This window comes from Alexandromys fortis, unplaced genomic scaffold (assembly GCF_014885135.2).
Source record: "Alexandromys fortis isolate MF-2015 unplaced genomic scaffold, M_Fortis_MF-2015_v1.1 scaffold_99, whole genome shotgun sequence".
NCBI lineage: Eukaryota > Metazoa > Chordata > Mammalia > Rodentia > Cricetidae > Alexandromys > Alexandromys fortis.
Window position 1 is genome coordinate 5360032 of NW_026067982.1, and position 17025 is coordinate 5377056.

The 17025-nt window shown below is 42.8% G+C and overlaps 1 protein-coding gene across 1 annotated transcript; it reads left to right on the forward strand.

Annotated features, from left to right (window-relative positions):
* The first annotated feature begins 14613 nt into the window (after positions 1-14613).
* Positions 14614-15549, forward strand: LOC126511429 (olfactory receptor 2Y1-like). The gene has a single exon (XM_050158579.1). It carries the CDS (start codon positions 14614-14616, stop codon positions 15547-15549), a length of 936 nt encoding a protein of 311 aa, XP_050014536.1.
* Positions 15550-17025: the final 1476 nt, after the last annotated feature.

Sequence of the window (17025 nt, forward strand, 5' to 3'; positions counted from 1 at the left end):
TGGTCAATTTTTGAGAAGGTTCCATGAGCTGCAGAGAAGAAGGTATATTCTTTCCTATTTGGGTGGAGTGTTCTATAGATGTCTGTTAAGTCCATTTGTTTCATTACCTCCAATAATTCTCTTAATTCTCTATTAAGTTTCTGTCTGATTTACCTGTCCATTGGAGAGAGAGGTGTGTTGAAGTCTCCTACTACTAGTGTGTGTGGTTTGATGTCTGCCTTGCGTTCTAGTAATATTTCTTTTATATAAGTGGGTGCTTTTATATTAGGGGCATAGATATTCAGGATTGAGATGTCATCCTGATGAATTGTTCCTGTTATGAGTATAAAGTGTCCATCTCAATCTCTTCTGATTGATTTTAGTTTGAAGTCAGTTTTGTTGGAAATTAGTATGGCCACACCTGCTTTTTTCTTAGGACCATTTGCATGAAAGACCTTTTCCCAACCTTTTACTCTGAGTAGATGCCTGTCTTTGTGATTGAGATGTGTTTCTTGCAAACAGCAGAATGTTGGATCCTGTTTTCGTATCCACTCTCTTAGCCTGCGCCTTTTTATAGGTGAATTGAGACCATTAATATTAAGTAATATTAATGACCAGTGGTTGGTTACTCTGGTTATTCTTATTGTTTTTGGTAGTAGAGTTTGTGTGTGTGTGTGTGTCCCTTCTTTGAGTTGTGCTGATGAAGGTTTGCTAGATGCCTGAGTTATTGTAGGCAGTGTTGGCAATGTTGGATTCCTTGGGTTGCGATTTTCCTTTTATTACTTTCTGTAGGGCCGGATTTGTGGCTACGTATTGTTTAAATTTGTTCTTATCCTGGAATGTCTTGTTTTCTCCATTGATGGTGAACACTAGCTTGACTGGGTATAGAAGTTTGGGTTTGCATCCATGGTCTCTTAGTTTTTGAAGAACCTCTATCCAGGACCTTCTGGCTTTCATGGTTTCCATAGAGAAGTCAGATGTAATTCTGATGGGTTTACCTTTATAGGTTACTTGGCCTTTTTCCTTTGCAGCTCTTAATATTCTTTCTTTAACCTGTATATTTTGTGTCTTGATTATTATATGGCGAGTGGATGTTTTTCTTTGATCCAGTCTTTTTGGTGTTCTGTATGCTTCTTGAATATTCAAAGGGATATCTTTCTTTATGTTGGGAAAGTTTTCTTCCATAATTTTGTTAAAAATATTTTCTGGGCCTTTGAGCTGTGATTCTTCAACTTCTTCTATTCCTATTATTCTTAGGTTTGGTCTTTTTATTGTGTCCCATATTTCTTGAATGTTTTGTGATGAGAATTTGTTGGCTTTGCTGTTTTCTTTGATCAGTGCATTTATTTTCTCTATGGTGTCCTCAGAATCTGAGATTCTTTCTCCTATCTCTTGTATTCTATTGATTATGCTTGTTTATGTAGGCTCTGCTCGTTGACCTAGATTTTCCATATCCAACTGTTCCTCAATTTGTGTTTTCTTCTTTGCTTCCATTTCAGTTTTCAATTCTTGAACTGTTTCCATTACCTGTTTCATCGTTTTTTCTTGGTTTCCCAGGGTCTCATGTATATATTTACTCATTTCTTCAAACTTTTTGTTATACTTCTCATCCATTTCTATAAGGGTGTTTTTACATGTTGTTTAAGGGACTCTATTGCTTTCATAAAGTCAATTTTTTCCACTTCTTCTGTGTTAGGGTGTTCAAGTCCTTCTGTTGTAAGATCATTGGGTTCTGGTGTTTTCATGTTGTTTTTCAGATTATTGGGTGAAATTCTGCCTTGGTGCCTGCCCATCTCCTCCTATTGATGTTATTTAATCGGTCTTTTAAAATCGGATCAGGTTTCTCTGCTGGCCAGAGGCTTCTCTTACTAATTGCCCTCGCTCTGTTTCCTGGCTTCTGCCGGGGGCCAAGATCCCTCTCACCCCTCAGAAGTGTCTTTAGGAACAGGACCCGGCTCCCCATTTGCCAGGGACCTCGCCAACCAAAGGCCTACTTCTTTGATTTAATTGTAGTGGGGCGATCTGCTCTCTGTGTTGCGTGCTGGTCCCTGCCACCTGCGTCCTCTGCCGTCACGCCAGTCCCCACCGGTCCTGGCCGCAACTTGCGGCCTGTGTTGCTCGTCTGCAGGCGCCTGCGTCGCTCATCAGCAGATTGAATTTTATATACTAACTTTTCTGCAATTTGCCTCAGGTGTGGAAGATGTAAATCTAGCCTGATTTCTTCGAAGGCTAAATAACCCAGCCATTATCTAAGAACCTTTTCATATTTATAAGCTGATAGAGGTAACTTAGCAATTCTCATAGAACACATCTGTTGTGTACTGGAGGCCTAGCTGTGTTCTTTGTGGTACTGGAGGCTGTGAGGCAAGAGAAACAAATAAAAGACATCTGAATTGGAACGAGGAAGTACAGCTGTCTCTTTTGCAGATAATGTGATTTCATGCATAAGAAACTCTAAACATTTCCAACAAACTGTCAGAACTGGTAGACAAATTCAGCAAATTCTCAGAATATAAAACCAACATATAGTATCAATAGCATTGGTAGACATTAATAGTAGATTGTTCTAAGAAATCAATAGCCAAACTCTATTTCTAAAAATATAAAAAGGAATAAGATATTTAGGGATAAATTCAACCAAGAACCTGAAATATACCCAAGATGGAGACTGTAATAGAAATTTCAGGTACTACAAATAAATAGAAAGATATTTTGTATCATGAACTTTAAGGATTTTATAAATATAATTAAATGTCCCATATTTATACAAAGTGATTTACAGATACAATGTCATCTCCATCTAGATTCCAGTGACATTTTTTCATAGCAATCGGAAAAGTTCTAAGTAATTAGTATATATTTCAAAAACCTGATAAATTGTTCTAGTATTAATAAAAACTCAGGAGTCAGAAATTGAGATTAAAACCCTGATAAATTCAAGGAATGGGGAGGGATGATCAGGCGACCCTTGTTGGAATTCATTATGCTGGCCAGGCCTGCGATGTCTTTTACTTTACAGAAGCTTCTCCCTTTCAAGAGGTTCCATTTATTAATTGTAGAAACAACTTTTTGATTGGTTCTATGTGTCATTCTTTTAATCTCTTCTCCAATCTTTATTGTGTCTGCTGTCTACTGAATGTGGCTTAGCTTCTTTTTTTTCTAGAATGATCAATCATCTTTGGGTTACTTTCCTGAGATAGTTCTAACTTTTCAATGTAAACATTTATTGCTATAAACATTTCTGTATAATAAACCCATTCCTAATTGTACCCCAGAGGTTCTAGTAAGCTGCATTATTGTTATTTTCATTTGATTCTAGAGATTTAAATTTTTCCGTGATTTCTTCAGTGAGCCAGTGTTCCAACAATTATGTGTTGTTTACTCGCTAATTATTTGCATATTTCTTTTAATTCTAATTTTATTCTACTATGATCTGATAAAAATATAAGGAATTGTCTTAATTGTTTTAACTTTTATTTATTCTTCCTGGATTTCACTTCATCTCTCTATTTTCCTCTTCTTATCAGCCTCTGCCCTTGTAGCACCCCCACCCTGCCAAAAATAAAAGAAAATAAACTTTAAAGGAAAAAGAAACCTCATCATGGTAAGATCTCCTGAGTAAACTGGGAGCATGGGGTGGAGGAGAGAGATGGAAGGGAGGGGGAAGGAGAACATGAGAGAATAGGATGGTCAAGTTGGGGGAGGGAAAGAAAGAGGGAGAGTAAGGAAAGAGAAATCTTGATAAAGGAATCTATGACGGGGTTAGGGAGAAACATGATACTGTGGAAATTCCCAGAAATTTGCAAGGATGACCCCAGCTAAGACTCCAAGCAATAGTGGAAAGGGTACCTAAACTGGTCTTTCCCATAACAGATTGATGACTACCTTAATTGTCATCATAGAACCTTTATCCAGCAACTGATGGAAGCAGATGCAGAGATCCACCGCTAGCAATGGGCTGAACTCTGGAGTCCAGTCGAAGAGAGGGAAGATTGATGATATGAGCAGAGGGATCAAGATCCCGATGAAGGAACCCACAGAGACTACTGATCTGAGCTAGTGGAAGCTCACTGACTCTGGACTGACAGCTGGGGAACCTGTATAGGACTGAACGAATCCCTTTGAATGTGGGTGATAGTTGTGTGGCTTGGGCAGTTTGTGCAGCCACTGGCAGTGGGGCCAGGATTTATTTCTAGTGCATGAACTGGATCTTTGGAGACCACTCTCTTTGGAAGGATACCTTGCTCAGCCTAGATATGGGGGCAGGGGAGGCATTGGTCCTGCCTCAATTTGATGGGCCAGACTTTGTTGACTTCCCATGGGAGGCCTTACCCTCTCTGAGGAGTGGATGGAGGTGGTGTGGAGGAAGGTGGGGGAGTAGGAGGATGGGAGGGAGGGGAAATTGGAATTGGTATGTGAAATGAAAATGATTGTAAATTAATAAAAATGAAAGTAAATGAATAAAAAAGCAAGAAAAATCTCATCATGGAAGCTGTAATGTGACACATCAAGTCAGTCAATAGGCCTTTAGTCCATACATTTTTAGCTGCAAGTATTCACTGCAGTGAGTCATTGGTCTGCTTCGCTGGCTTCTGCAATGCTATCAACGCTATCATTAGGGCTCCTCTTGGCTATTCGGCTGTTGCCCTGTGTGGTGGAGATCCTGCAGCTTTGGATCTGCAGGATCAGCCCTTTCACGTGTTCCAGCAGATCATAGATGGGGTGGATGAGGGATGGATTGACCCATAGCCCTGGTTCTGGACCTGGCTGGTAGCTGGGTTGATCAGCCCACCAGTTTTATCTCCTCCTCATCACCCGGGGTTAGCTCTCCCAATTCAGCAGGCAGCAAGGGGTGGGGCCAGTTTTCCTGCCCTCACATCCTTAGAGCTCGCTCACCTGCCCCCACTCCGCAATGGCCAGTTCTACTGTATGCAGGTGCAGGGTCCACTCCCCTAACACCGCAGCTGGTGAGAGAGAGAGCGCCAGCTCTCCTGCTCTCGTGCCCCTGAGACCCTCTGATCTGCTGCAGGTGGCGAGAGTTGGCAGAGTGGGGGCTGAACATCTTTCGTTTGCCCATGCCACAACATGGCACACGAGGGGGCACAAGGCCAGTTTGCCCACTCTCATGCCTCAGAGTCAGTTCATCTGCACCCACCCCACCAGGGTCAGCTCTACTGCACTTCCCAGGTGAGGTGCAGGGCCCATCCCCTGAGTGCCTGCAGCTGTGAGGGGCAGAGCAAGCTCTCCTATTAACTTTTGTTTTGTTTTGTTTTTAAGACAAAGTTTCTCTGTGTAGCCCTGGCTGTCCTGGAACTTACTTTGTAGACCAGGCTGACTTTGAACTCACAGAGCTCTGCCTGCAGCTCTGCCTCCCAAGTGCTGGGATTAAAGGTGTGTGCAACCACAGCGCCTGACCTCTATTTCAATTCTTTTGTATTTGTTTAGGCTTGTTTTGTGGCTTATGATGGCATTTATTATTTATTTTATTTAAAGTGTAAGGGTGTTTTGCTTGTATGTATATCTGTGTACCATGCATGTACAGAACCTATGGAGGCCAGAAGAGGGCATCAGATACCCTGGGGGACTGGAGTTACAGGTTAGGAGCTGCCATACGGGTGCTGGGAATTGAATTTGGGTCCTTTTGAAGAGCAGACGGTGCTCTCAACTACTGAACCATCTCTCCAGTCTCTATTGGGATCTATTTTAGAGATGATGCTTTGGCCACTGAGAACAATGTGAGTCCGTAGGACAAAGTGCTCTATAGATATAATCAATCCAATTTATCCAAATCACAGTTTAGCTCTGAAGCTCCTCCGTCGATTGTTAGTTTATGAGAGGCTCTATCAGGCTTTTAGTGTTTGATTTATGAAACTGTCCGCCCCAACATTAAATACATAAATATTTACAACTCTTATATCTTCCAAATGAATTCTTCTCTTTACTAATACATAGTGACCATCTTTATGCTTATGAATGGCTTTTAAGTTAAGCCTACGTTCCCATATATGAGCATAGCTAGGGGGGCTTGCTGTTTGGTTGCATTTAATTACTATGTTGATTGCCATCCTTTGACTCAGCACGTTGTCGCCTGTAAGTTCTATTTCTTAGAGATAACAGAACTCTCTGACCACTGCATCCACTTTCTAATCTTCTTTATGTCTTAAATGGCTTTTCTTACTTCATTCGTGTGCATCTTTGCATGCCTTATGGAGTCACTGATACTTTTATAAAGTAAGACTCTGAAATGTCTTGCTGGCCTCTCCACCATCCCATTATCTTTTGGTTTCTGTGACTGAAGATGTGTGAGCTCACAGACGTGTTGTGATGGTTTTCATCTATACCTTTTGTGTTTCTTGCTGCGTTTGGTCATCTTATATATAAAATAAAATTAAAAGGAAAGTACGTTCATTATTTTTCCTGGTGCTGTGATAACATACCCTAACCACGTCGATTTAAAAGAGGAAGGTTTTATTTCAGGCCACAGTCTGAGGGCATAATCCATCACGGTGGCAGGAGCATGAGGTGGTTGGTTAAACTGCATCCACAGTCAGGGAACAAGGAGTGAGAAATGCCATTGGTCAGCACTTGAAGCCAGGCTGTGAATGGGCTGTTTTTGGACAGAGTTTGGTGCATATTAACACCATATGGATTTCAGGTGCTATTTTTCTTCCATAGTAAGCAAAAGTCTTTTCTCACTTTCGTGAGCACCGCTCTCACGACTGTGCATGGTATTTTGTACCATTTACACTGTTGCACAGTATGCAAGACCCAGTAAAGTAATAATGTCTCGAGTATTTTGAATGCTTCCCTTCATGGTTTTATGCCCTCTGAATGACAGGAAAGGTCACTGAATGCTTCACCTTGACTCTAGTGATCTCAGATGATGTTGGGGACTAGCCTCAACAAAAATACAGCTTGTTAGGGTAGGGGTATGGGCATCAGAAAAATAAAGCAAATAGTACAAAGATGTGAAAAAATAATAAAACAAACATAGGATAGTTCCAGGAGGGAATTCAAGTGAATACTGAAATTGCCCGCCTTTAATTTCCAATTGCTTAAAATACCCCTGACCCCCAAATGTAGGAGTAAGATTAAAAAAAAAACTGCATTAGTATAATACAAGGAAATTAACATACCAGTTGAAGGTTGCAGGCTACATTCATAGTTAAACACTATGTTGTTAGAACAAAATAAGTCACGCTCACACACTAGACCAAAACATTCTGTAGGCAAACCACTCCCTGGGTGGAATCCATTATAATCTCCTTAAGGAAGTAGGAACTTGGTTGAATTCTTTGACTTTTATTTGGAGTAGAAACATAGCTACTTCTCTATTCCTGAAATACAAGGTCTGGATATTATTGTCAACACCTGTGGACAATAACCTTGAGAGAACAGAACTCTCTGATCTGAATCTAGGTGTGGGACCTTCGAGGTAGAAACAGATAATAACCTTGAAGGAATAGAGGTAGGTTCCAACTCTCTGACCTTTGGTCAAGGTGGAAATGGGCTCACACTTTTGGGCCTCCACATGATTGTGCCTGTCTTCTTAGACCGTACGCATCCTTGGGGTCAGAGACTGTATTTCCCATAGGTGTTGGTGGTACAATAATATCACATGCCCTTGAACAAATGTCAGTTTCACATTACACACTTCGAATGCATTACCATTAAACCTCACACACATTATAGTTCTCAGTAACCTGATTTTACTGGTGAGGGAGCCAATGCTAACACATGTCCAGAAAGTTTCTGAGCACTGAGAGGTTTGTAATGAGACATCTAATTTCCTTCGTGGTAACAGATTAATGTCATGTGTTGGTATTATTTCCTCACTCTGTAAAACAACTTTAACTGTTCAATAAATGCCTCTGGAATACACTGACAAAATATACTTTAAAAAAAACTTATAGAGATTAGAATGACATAAAATAAACACTGAAACCTTAAGCACTGTATGTGACCTAAATATAAATCACCAATCTCTTCATCAAGGAACTGGATAACTGGATCAATGGTAAACACATATGAGAACATGAGCGTTGTGTGAAGGGGGAACACTTGCAGTGTGTGTTACAGGGGGTCTGACTGGTGAAGAGCTGGCTGTCAGATGGGGATTGCAATAGAGGATATGGGAAAATCCCAAGCAGAGTCATAAACACTATTGCCGGATAGTGTCCTGAAGATTCTGACTCCGTCAGTTTGATTTAGTCACAATGTGGGGAACAGAGAAAACTGAGGAACTGCAAGATAGATCTTGGGGACCCAATCAGTCAGTGATAAGCAGCACATTGGAACTCGTAGGTCTCCACAGCCACACTTAGAAAACAATTCTTACGTGGGAGCCTCTTGACTCTTTATAATTGCCATATTGGGGCTCAGAGATCTCCCAGGCCACACTTGATAAACATTTTCTCCTGTGAACTTCTCTGTGGATTATAATTGCCACAACAGGGCCCAGAGGTCTCTAAAGCCGCACTCTGTGAACAATGATTGTATGCCGCTATTATGGTGTGGGCCACATCCCCAGGGAATGTGCTAAATCTTCATGTCGTGAGGAGACTTGACAACATTCCAGCTCCTTCCTGTTCTCAGTAGGTTAGGGCAAGTGTGGGGTACACAGGGAGGTGGCTCCTACCTTCCAAGTCAAGACTCACAGCAATCTCTCGGTATATGATCGTGATTTCCCAAGGGCACAAAAGAAATCAGGACCAAGAAAGACGTGTCTTCCTCGAACATTTCTAGTTATAGATAGTCCCTCCTGTTGACTTTGAAGTCAATAGAATCAAGAGTGGTAATGGAGTAGATACCTTTCCTGGTGTTGTGGGTAAGTGCTAACTGGACATGCTACTTTATCTTCAAAGTTAAAAACTACAAAATCAATATTCCGTTATGCAGTTTGGCATTGGTTCTACTCCTGTTAGTTACCTTGTTGAGGCATAGAAACGTAAAGATTTGCAAAATGTTTTGCTACTGATAGTCTTTCTATCATCCACACATCTGTCCACCTGCCCAATGAAACACAGCACATCAAAAACGTTCTCACTCGCATCTCTTTGTCTACAACCGCACAAAGTTAGGAGCAGAAATATCTCTGTAATAAAGTATGGATGCTTATTTAGAATCGTTATAAGTCTTTTCTGAAATTTGACTCCTGAATACCCAAGGCACAAACATGCAGAGCAAACTGTAAACATCAGAGCTAGGAGACAAAGACTGGAGGCTTGGTTATAGGTGCTGAGGAAAAATCAAGGGAGACTCACAGGAAGAGCGTGCAGCAGACGTAAACCCATTCTAGAGTGTGTCCATGTCCCATGTGTAGAGTTCCAGGGAAACGGGCACCTTGTTAAGGACTTTGAATGTCCACTGAAGTGAGTTAGCACCAACATTGGTTATCTGATTTTATATTTAAAAATGTTATGATTTTTGACTGTTTTGGAATCTTGAAAATAATACTCAAAGCCTGTGGAATAGGTTGGGGTAACTGTCTGACTTCTTTTGAGACGGGGATGGAATCCATACTAGAAGATGAGAGAGTCTGTAGAAAAATCCAGAGATGAAAAAAAATCACACATAGGGAGTTCATCTCCCAAACACCGAGAGAGCTATACTTGTAGGCTTAATGAAGCGAAGTGAAGTTAGGTTCAAATTTTATGATACATAATACATCAATGAAGGTGACTGGAAGGAACTTATGGATTCTCTGTGCTCAAACGAGATAAAAATTTTATCTCCTGTATGTTGCTCCACTATAGCCTGATGACATCATTAAATTAGCAGAGTGGTGTAGAAAATGCAATAGTAAATGTTATTGCATTTAAACACGCTTCCTGACGAAGAGAGCTATTACATGGGAGACCATGCATGGGCAGATGCATGCACAGTTCAGAAACAAACACAGAGCTGAGCACAGATGATCACAAGCAGGTACATATCAAAACGTCCTGTGTTTGCCAACGAGGTCAGGAGTAGGGGGATAAGCTTTTAAAGTTAACCTAGGGAAATAAAGATGGGAAAGGCTTAGCAGATGCTTCTAAACCTTCCAGTGAATTCAATCATATTTTTACATCATCCCTAAATTTCACCTGCCATGCTCTGAACGAGCAGGCTGGTTAGAAGGCAGAGGAGTATCACTTCCTGTCTAGGCAATCTGCCTTCAAAGTGGTTCATTTTTATTTCACTTTTACTAAGTCACAGTCTGTTTTCATAAATTCCATTGGTTGTTGTGAAGTTTGACTTTTGAGAACAAAGCAAGTCGGACATATTTTTCACGTGAGATATTGCCAAGTGGGATGCAAGATGCTGCGCCTATCTTGAAGCATTTCTGTAACCCGAAACTCAATAACAAGCAACAAGTTCTCATTCAGGAAGCATATAGGCATGATACAGAGTCAATCTACTTCTCAAGGTTTTAAAGCGGGTCCACTGCCAAGCTCATGAGTAATCCTCAATATTCCATGAGGGTCATTAAGAACCAGTTGTGTCAATCCAACATCGCTTCGTTCTTTACTGAGATGAAGGTTTTGGGGCATTATAAGAGGAGACATCCTCTCTTTATGGTTCCCACTAATATTTTCACGCCCTGATCATCTTTCTAAGGAGGTCTGTGCTCACCTGTGTGCACGCTCACAGTGCTCTCTCACACCCCACACAATCCAGGACGCTTTGCATTTCCTAATCCCTGGGCCAGTGTGGCTGGGGTCAAAGCCAACCTGGGGTATGACATGTAAGACTAAGAGTAATATGTGGGGGTCTCCCAGAGACCCGTCCTTGGCTCACACAGAACTTTCTATTGTTCTTTTATGGAAAGAGCTCGCAGGAGCGTTTCCATTTAGAATTCCCAGATTGGGTTCAACGAGTCAGACTTCAGTAACTGCTCTGTGAATGAGTGGAAGAAAGTTCTCTGCAGACAAGGGAGGTCCCATCACCACGTCCAATGGTATATAAGTTACAGACTCAAGGACAATGCACAGAGAAGAGGGTAACTTATGCTAAACGCAGAGTCACTATCATCAGCATTGGGGTAGCATTAACATGACACATCAGGTGGGTATTGGTGCTTGGTTATGCAGACTGGCCTGTTGTCAGCAGAACCCTGGGGTTTATGAAGCAGTGCACACCCTAAAAGAAGCGGGTCTCTTAAAGCATTAGAGGATCAAGGGTCTCCCTTAGGCAAATGAAAGTCAATATGACAGAATAGGAACGGAAGAACACTTGACCTTTGATGCTACACAGGGCTGAAACTCCTCACACACCAGACCAAGGAGAAAGGATCATTTCCCAAGGAGGAAGGATGCCTTCCTCATCCAACATGCCGAACAAGACAGAAACTGCTGCACAGTTCTGTGCTTTCCTAAGGACCTGTTAATGCACTCAAGCAGGTGAGTACTTCCAGTCTCGGGAGTGTACTGAGAGTTCTCATTGCTTAAAACTGCAAACCCGAATAAGAGAAATCAGCTTATTGGTGTGATTGTAGCCAGGGAAACCGTAGACATTACATTTCTCCAGGAAAGGGTGCATGGAACTGAGTGAAAGTAAATGAAGTGCATAAGCTAGAAAACAATGCAGATGATGGAGAGTGGAGGGAAAGACGGGCGGAAGTCCCCGTCAGTAGAGCCAGTGCAGGAGCTGGGGGATTAGGATGCAGAAAGGCTGTGAGTGAGGAAATGAGGCAGCGGTTTCACCGAGTTCACGGTTTGAGGTTCTATACAGGGGAGCTATAAAAATGATAAAGTATTTGAATATAAAAATAAAAAGTATCTGAATAGCTTCTTTCTGGGTCCTTTCACTGTGCGGGTGCTGAGCGTGAGTCTGTGAAAGGCAGTTGTCTGCCGTGGCCGTATTCACTTATAAGCTTTTGTTCTTTGTGTGCAATGCGCAGATGCTGGTCGCACTTAGTTTTGTGGCTTGTGGCCTGGACAAGTTCTCATTTGCTCTGGAGCTCCTATGTCTCAGTTTGTTTACCCAGCAGGGCCTGCTACCAGAGTCAAGACTCCTGAGTTCACTGGAGCATGGGGAAAACATATACATCTTCACTGAGCTGTGCCCTGGAGGGAAGAGAGCAGGGGGGCACCTGATCTCAGGTCCTGCTTGGCAGAGAACCATGCAGTGAGATGGAGGGAGGAAGCTGCAGAAATAAATGCCTGGATCTGAGCTCACAGTTCTCAGCCCTGTTGCTAGCAAGCTGTGCATACCAAGGAGGGCGTTCTAGGAGCTGAGCTGACAGACTCCACAGTCATGCCCATGTGTTGAGGCATGCTCCTCCTTACCACAGTGATGAGGCCACTGACCGCCATGCCTGCACAAACCAAACCTGCTGTCAAATCTTCTTGATGTTTCTGTGTCCAACTCCCTTCCCCTCTCCATGATTGCCTCTCAGTGTCTTCCACCCGGACACTGGTGGGGCTCTCTGACTTCTCACATTGGCCCCTTATTAAGATGGTACTTGGTTAAAGCACTCTGAGATGCGAAGAGTGATCAAATGGACTTGGTTTCTGGGGCTAGTTTGCTATCCAAGAACAGTCATTATCATCACACCACCCACTCTGGGAATTTGCAGCTTATAGAAACTAAGGGAATGTCCCCTGGCTAAAAACCAAGAGTGTTTTCACCAGGGCTAGCTGGCTTGTTTCCTACAGGCAGGCAGCTTTGGCCTTCTCTAGATGGGGCTAGAGCCTTGGGATGTTCTGTACTTTACACTGTGTGGCTTTTAACATGTCTTAACTCCCCTGTTGGCTTGCACAGCTCCTAAAACTTTCCCTCTGTCTCTCTCTGGAATCAAGTTGGTTGATTCTTTCAAAGGCAGGGAGGGAAGAGGTTTCCGGATTCTGATTTTGCTTTCTAGTGAGCACAAATCTTAATCTCTACTCCAAGTTTCTATCTGAGTTTTGTATCAGCTTAACTCACAGACCGTCTTGTGTGAGATGTGTTATGCTGTATGAAGGGAATATCAGCAGGCTGCACTTCGAAGGGGAAAGACAGTATGTAATCTCAGCTTTGCCCCCAAATGATTGTTATGCATACTCAATAGTCAAGGATTAAAGTGAAATGTTTCAACATGGAAAAAAAGAATTTATCAGAGAAATTAACTTCAAACAAGCTCTTGCAAACAATATTTTTGTTGTTTAAGTGACCTGAGACTCTTGGAACAGGTGGCAGACAAGTTGTAAAGGCCACACACGGGTCTGGCTGCAGAGTTTGTTACACGTGTACCGAAAGAGGCCATTCAAGTCCATCTTAGGTGTGCTCACTAAGCTGTCTGGATACTAACATCTTGTCTTTATTGTTCGCTTTGCAAGCACAGAACCTAAATATCTTCCTGGAAACATTGACTTGGCCCTGAGGCGTTGACTTCCCCTTGCAGAGGATTTAATGCAGAACAAAGGCACTAGTGACCCAAACTGTTGACAGTGTGTGCAGGTGAACTTTTGTTACCTTCCACGTTCTTGTTGTGGTTCCTGATTAACTTTCTTATATCTTATCTTGATTTTTACCACAGAAATATCAACACTGAAAGCAACTTTTATGCATCCCCAAGGCTACAGTTTACTAAAATGTGTTTGTAGTTTAATCTCCTGAGTTCTTAGAGGACATAGAGTTTTAATAGATTGAAATGAAGGTTCAAAATTTTCACATTGACATCTACTACAAGCCATGAATGAAAATAACAATTTGACAGCCTCTTATATACCATAAAGAAGAACGTTAGCATTTTAAGACTCACTGTGTCCTCTATCACCCAAGATCTCACAGCTCAGAGACACACAGACACACAGAAGACTTTTGTGCATGACAACCACTGGAGCAGAACCATATGAAGAGTTCGGTCTAGAGAAGAGGAAACAACTCTTCCCAGGAAGGCCAGGATAGGTTTACTAGTTTGATTTATTTAAGTGAAATGTATTTGAGAAATAGTAATTTTCAATAAGAAATTTGTTGCAAGACAATCCTTTGCCATAGACACTGCTGATGTGGGCGTCTCCCAGGGTTGGCACACCGACAGCTCCCGGAGTGGCAGGCAGATGAGTGCTCAGAGGGTGAACTTATGATACCAGCCTTGTTAGTCCTGGGTCCCAACCTGCAGGAGTACTCCACCTTCTAGAAAGCGAAGAGGAACAACCCAGACCAGCAAAAGAGCAGAAACAGGAATGCTACACTTTACACATTCTGCTTTATCTCTTTATTTTTATCTTTTGAAGGGCAGTGATGGAGGTTGAATCTAGAAAATTTCACATGCTAGATACAAGGTCCTTTAGTTAGTTGCACCCCGAGGTCCACATTAGATCCATGTTAGTGCATTTGGATACTAACCTCACGCTGTGAGGGAGGTGATGAGTACCTGGGCTCTAACTTTAGACAAGGAAGCCTAGATAATGACGTCAAAGGGATCCTCCCGAATACATGAGCGGTAAGAATAAAATCAGAGAACATCGAAAACGAGAGTTCAAACACAACTCATTCCTTCCTAACCTATCCATTTCCTGTCTAAAGGAGAGAGAAGAAAGAGAAATTAGGTACTAATAGAGAATGTGATGCAGAATTCTGGGGCGTTTAGGGAATCGTGGGGATAATGTTTTAGCACATACTGCTCTAGGAGGCTTTGCGTGAATGTCCACACTGCTCAAGTGAAAGGCAATGGGGACTTTCAATGCCAGTTTAGGGGAGGACTTCATATTGGTAGGTTTCTCAGATTTTCCCCAACTGGAAGTTTTCCTCTTTGTTTTTATCCTAGTCTTTTATTTGCTAACTCTCCTTGGCAACGCCACCATCATTGTCCTCTCACGGCTGGACCTCAGACTGCACACCCCCATGTACTTCTTCCTCTCCCATCTTTCTTTCCTGGACCTCTGCTACACCACCAGCACCGTGCCTCAGCTTCTCATTAACCTCTGTGGATTTGACAGGACCATCAGCTACAGAGGGTGCGTGGCTCAGCTCCTCGTTTTCCTTGCTCTGGCTTCCGCAGAGTGTCTGCTCTTGGGGGTGATGGCCTTTGACCGCTATGCGGCTGTGTGCCGTCCACTCCACTACACCACCATTATGCGCCCTCAGCTGTGTCAGGCGCTGGCCATCCTCTCCTGGGTGTCTGGCCTTGTGAACTCTGTGATCCAGACAGGACTTGTTATGGCCATGCCCCTCTGTAGCCATCGGCTGAATCACTTCTTCTGTGAGATGCCCATATTCCTGAAGCTGACTTGTAAAGACACCAATGGAACAGAGGCCAAGATGTTTGTTGCTCGAACAATAATCTTGTTATTCCCCGCAGTGCTGATTTTAGGTTCCTATGGGCACATTGCCAGGGCAATTCTAAGAATCAAGTCAATAGCTGGACGCAGAAAGGCTTTTGGGACGTGTGGGTCCCATCTGATTGTGGTCTCTCTGTTTTATGGCTCGGGCATATACACATACCTCCAACCCATCCACCGATACTCAGAGACCGAGGGAAAGTTTGTCGCTGTCTTTTATACTATACTCACCCCCATTCTCAACCCTTTAATATATACTCTGAGGAACAAGGATGTGAAGGGGGCTCTGTGGAAGGTACTTGGGAAAAGCACAGACTTAGCATAAGAGGAGAAGAAGGACAACTACAGTCCTCTGTGATATCGCTCGTAATCTGAAACCCACCTTTGAGGGTCACTAGGGACAAACAGCCCTCGAGGTTCCACAACTGTTCTTCTGGGAATCTGGAAGTGGGATGGGGGAGAGGGGCTTGCAGTTCTCCTGTAGTGCTTTCTAGGTTAGTGTATATGATCTTTGTGCAAGAGAGGAGATGCTGATCTATATAGCTACCTTCCACACAACTATTAGGAAGGGCTTGCATTTAAACTGTACGTGGAGAGTAGAGATAGATCACAGGCGTTTCTGAGAGTGAAGGAAGACTTAATTAAATATGATATCACCTTATCCAGAGTCCTTGATTTCCAGTGTGATGTCATGTAAATGACCCTTTGCTCAAAGGTATAGGACATGAATTCACCACTGGATTTCCAAATAATTGCCAGGCTGGCTATATTCTCGCACAGCTTAGAGTCTGTCTCTATGTTCCCCGATAGTAGCCACCCCACTGACCTCCCAGTGGCTAATGTTACCTGGAGAGATAAGGAGGCCATGGCTAGTGGGAGAGTTGTGGCTATGGAAGGCCGTGCTGTTAGGATGGTTATACACAAAGATGCATCATAGTCCCTCCAGCTGCACCAGGAAACCATACCAGGAGACTGAGTGCCATGAAAAGACTCTCATGTAAGAGGAAAGAAAATAGAGAAGACATGAGCATACATATAGTGACCCATGAGGGAGTGATACACAAATGAGGTAAACAGAACCAGAAGGTTTCTGAAATAGGTAGATGAGGTGTAGGAACTTCAAAGAGGCAATGGCCTTTGACACTCTTCCATTGCCGTCTCCCCTGTGAATTTAACAACTTGTTTCACACTTATTTATTTGTGTGTGTCTGTGTGTGTCTCTGTGTGTGTGTGANCCACCCTATGATCTGGGGCAGGGATAAACACCTAGAACACAAGGCTTCCCTATGGCCATTTTATCTCAGGGCAGTTAGCATCTTCTGCTGTAGAAAATTTGTCCCGATACTTAGTAATTAAACACTTCTTACCCCACATGTTCTGTGGGTCTGTAATTAAGGATGGACAGGTGACTCTTGGTGGCTTGGGTTCAAGGTCTTACAAGAGGTTGCAGTTGAAGTGTTGTCTGGAGTTGCAGTCTCATCTCAAGGGCTGACAGGAGAAATATGCTAATATTCCTCAAGTGACTGGATGCAGGAAGTTTGAGCTCCTCACTGACTGTTGGACCAAAACTTCAGTTCTTACCATCCAAGTCTCTTTAGAGAACTACACACTTCCCAAGACACACACACACACACACACACACACACACACACACACAGAGAGAGAGAGAGAGAGAGAGAGAGAGAGAGAGTGAGAGAGAGAGAGAGAGAGAGAGATAAGAAGAGAAAGAGGGAGAGAGAGAGGAAGAGAGATATAGGTAGAGAGAGAAGAGAGAGAGAGAGAGAGAGAGAGAGAGAGATAT